General features: G+C 29.8%; 1 protein-coding gene across 1 annotated transcript; it reads left to right on the top strand.

The window, feature by feature from the left end:
• The first annotated feature begins 1,387 nt into the window (after positions 1-1,387).
• LOC107829309 (kirola) lies at positions 1,388-2,864 on the top strand. Its single transcript, XM_016656780.2, has 2 exons — positions 1,388-1,631; positions 2,346-2,864. The coding sequence occupies exons 1-2, from the start codon at positions 1,445-1,447 to the stop codon at positions 2,597-2,599; spliced, it is 441 nt and encodes a 146-aa protein (XP_016512266.1). The 5' UTR covers positions 1,388-1,444; the 3' UTR covers positions 2,600-2,864.
• Positions 2,865-3,097: the final 233 nt, after the last annotated feature.

Genomic DNA, 3,097 nt, shown 5'->3' with positions numbered 1-3,097 from the left:
CTTGTCCTACATCAATAAAACTTGGTGTACTATCTGTTATTATTATACTTTCATATTCCTCTATAATGGAAGATGTTGGCATATCAAGTAACTTTAATGTTCCAGACGAAACTGCACGAAAATAAAGATAAATACTGTTATGAACAGTTTGTAGAAATTTTGTAGATAATTTGTGAAAAAATTGTAAATCTGTATTTCATATTAATTTTTCAAATGATATGTAGTTTTATTGTAGAATAAATGTAGAAAATTTGTAGATATTATGAAATCCATACTGATATATATATATTTACTCTGACATGTAGTTTATTTGTAGTTAAAATGTGGATAAGATATAGGATATTGACATACAACCAGAATTTGATAGAAAAATTAACAGCACAAACCTGCAGCTGTGTTCTCATTGGTGATACTCAATTCCATATTGAAATCACGAATAATTATACATAGCAGATATGATCCTAAGTTTTTGTTTTCCTTTTTCGTCTCCATGTATACACAAACACCCATATCATTCCTAATTTCCATTGGAGGACAATGCTCGTTGACAATGTATATGATTTCTATAAAAAAAATTTCCTGATGTATCGATCATTAATTGCTGTGCTATTGTAGAAATCAATAGACTATAACTCGCATCCTCATTGACTACAATGCCATCGACCTGAAATTCTCTAAATCTCCCATAGCTATCCTAATTCCCATTCAGTTGTAGCATAATTGAGATTTTGGACATAATTGCATTTGTTGCAGAAGAAATGCAGAAGATTTGGTCGTTTTTGATTTGTGAATCAGAAAAAATGTTGAAACAGAGTGTATCGCAAAAACAGAGTAGCTCAATTTGAAACGAAACCGACAATAATTATTAATATGCGTAATTTGCGTTGTAGAAGATCTGCAAGAATATTTAATTCCCCAATTTTAGCGCGCTTAAATAAGAAAGTCTACAACTACAATGAATCTTTATTTAATGAATTGTTTATATTTTATAGAAATACTATTAGTATGGCGGGTAATAAGCAAACTATAAATATATTTGATAATAACTTGTATAATGGAAGGGGCACGAATATGCTACTATTGTATGGGAAGACAAATCCGCTCTTACTTTTGGGGAAAATTTAGACGTTTTCCCTTTTTAGGAATAAGTCAAATGATTAAAATTTTATTGTGAAGGACAACATTAACTTAGCACGCAAGACCTAATTATACACGTAATGAGCTGACATTAATCTTCCATCTCCACTAATTAAAAAAAATGAGTTGTCATGGATCATGCTTTATACTAGCTTTTCAAGAAGCTAACTAGAACATAATATATTTAATAATAATAATAATAACAATAATAATAAAAGCTAAATGTAATCTATATAAAGACTACAGCCTCTCTGCATTTTCTCATCACTTTCATTTCAAAAATTTTCTTCTACAGTGAGAAGAAAATATGGGTGTGAAAGGCAAGTTGATTGCTTCAGTAGAGGTAAAGTGTGGAGGCCACCTAATTCATGACATTTTTCACACCAATACTCACCATATATCCAACATAAGTCCTAATAAGGTCCAAAAATTTGATATTGATGAAGGTGAAACCATAAAAGTTGGTTCGGTTGTTAGCTGGAATTATAGCGACGGTATGTAATTCATATTTCTTCTCTCTATACATATATATTATTTACTTGTATCAATTTCCGCATTTAGGTGTATTTAGTATGTAAAGAAGTCTTTCTCCAAAAATATATTTTTCGTGAAAACATTATTTGATGATTTTTTGGTTATCATAAAATATTTTATCTCAAATTAAAGGGGAAAATCTCGTTGACGGAAGTCACTTTTCTTATAACTATCTTAATGTTTAACTTCATTTACTTTCTCCAACTAACACTTAGACATATTAATGATAATACTCAAAAACTTCTTAACACCCTATTTGCTAATATTATTACTAGCATTCAATATAATATATACATAAAATATTTTTCACTCACCAATTACCAAGTATTGAAAAAATATTTGCCAAATATTTTTTAAAAATATTTCTCAAGGAAAATTCCTTTCATCGTACCAAACACAATATATTCAAATTTAAGCTTTTTTCCCCAGTAGTTCAATATTTTCCACAATGGCAAATGTTCTTTGAAGATTTTTAACGGTAATTTTATTCAGGAAAAAATATAGCACGTCCAATCATCGCGAGATTCAAATAATATTTGGAGAAAGTGAAAATGAAAAACAAAAGAAATGAGAAGAAAATATGTTATTCTGAGTGTTTATATCTTTTATATGAGGAATTGGACTGTTGAATATGGAGTAACATCTCTTGTATTTTTGAACTTTATTATTTATAGATGGAAAAGATAAGATTTGTAAGCAAGTAATTGAAGCCGTGGATCATGAAAAGAAATCAATCACTTGGAAAGTAATTGGAGGAGATCTATTAGAGTTGTACAATTCCTTCACTATTATCACATCTCATGACCACCAATGGACTACATGGACATTTGTGTACGAGAAGAAAACTGAAGAAACCCCAGAGCCTCTCGTTTTGTTGGCTTATGCCCTACATGTGACCAAAGATGTAGAGAGTCACCTTCTCAAGTAATCTAATCTATGCTATTCAATGGTTCATAGCCATATATATATGTATGTTAACACGGACATATATGCATATCTGTGTGTGTGATGAATATTTGGCAATATTGGCTAGTTCTAGCTAGCTGCGTGTGAAATAAAGAATGTTGTGTTTGAAGAAAATATTATATATGCACGTTTCTTCTATTGATGTATTTTCAATGGTGAATATATGTAATGTATTATGAATTTTGCAAGTATGAACTTTTCCTATAACAAAGATGATATATTTATCACTGTGCTATTGTTATTCTTTTTCAGCCATTTGTTTTTGGGTTTATCTAGTAGTTATATGGAGACTAAGATTTACAAACGGTTCCTACTGCAATTTTGATTAATAGGCAGTCAAATCGTGTCTTGTTTAGTTTTGTTGTTAGCTAATATTTTAATGAAAATGCATGTGAAACTAACTCGAATAAGAGCTGAAACTAAACCTGAAAAATTTCAAGAAACGCCAATTGATATCATA

The sequence above is a fragment of the Nicotiana tabacum genome, chromosome 16 (genome assembly GCF_000715075.1).
Source record: "Nicotiana tabacum cultivar K326 chromosome 16, ASM71507v2, whole genome shotgun sequence".
In the NCBI taxonomy this organism is placed as follows: Eukaryota; Viridiplantae; Streptophyta; class Magnoliopsida; order Solanales; family Solanaceae; genus Nicotiana; species Nicotiana tabacum.
Note: the sequence above shows the minus strand (reverse complement) of the source record. Positions and strands in the feature narration are given on the sequence as shown.

Bases quoted from the DNA above. Each gene is read 5' to 3' on its own strand.
- LOC107829309 (XM_016656780.2), top strand. From the start codon at position 1,445: ATGGGTGTGAAAGGCAAGTTGATTGCTTCAGTAGAGGTAAAGTGTGGA. The intron at 1,632-2,345 runs GTATGTAATTCA...TATTATTTATAG, and splicing joins TAGCTGGAATTATAGCGACG to ATGGAAAAGATAAGATTTGT.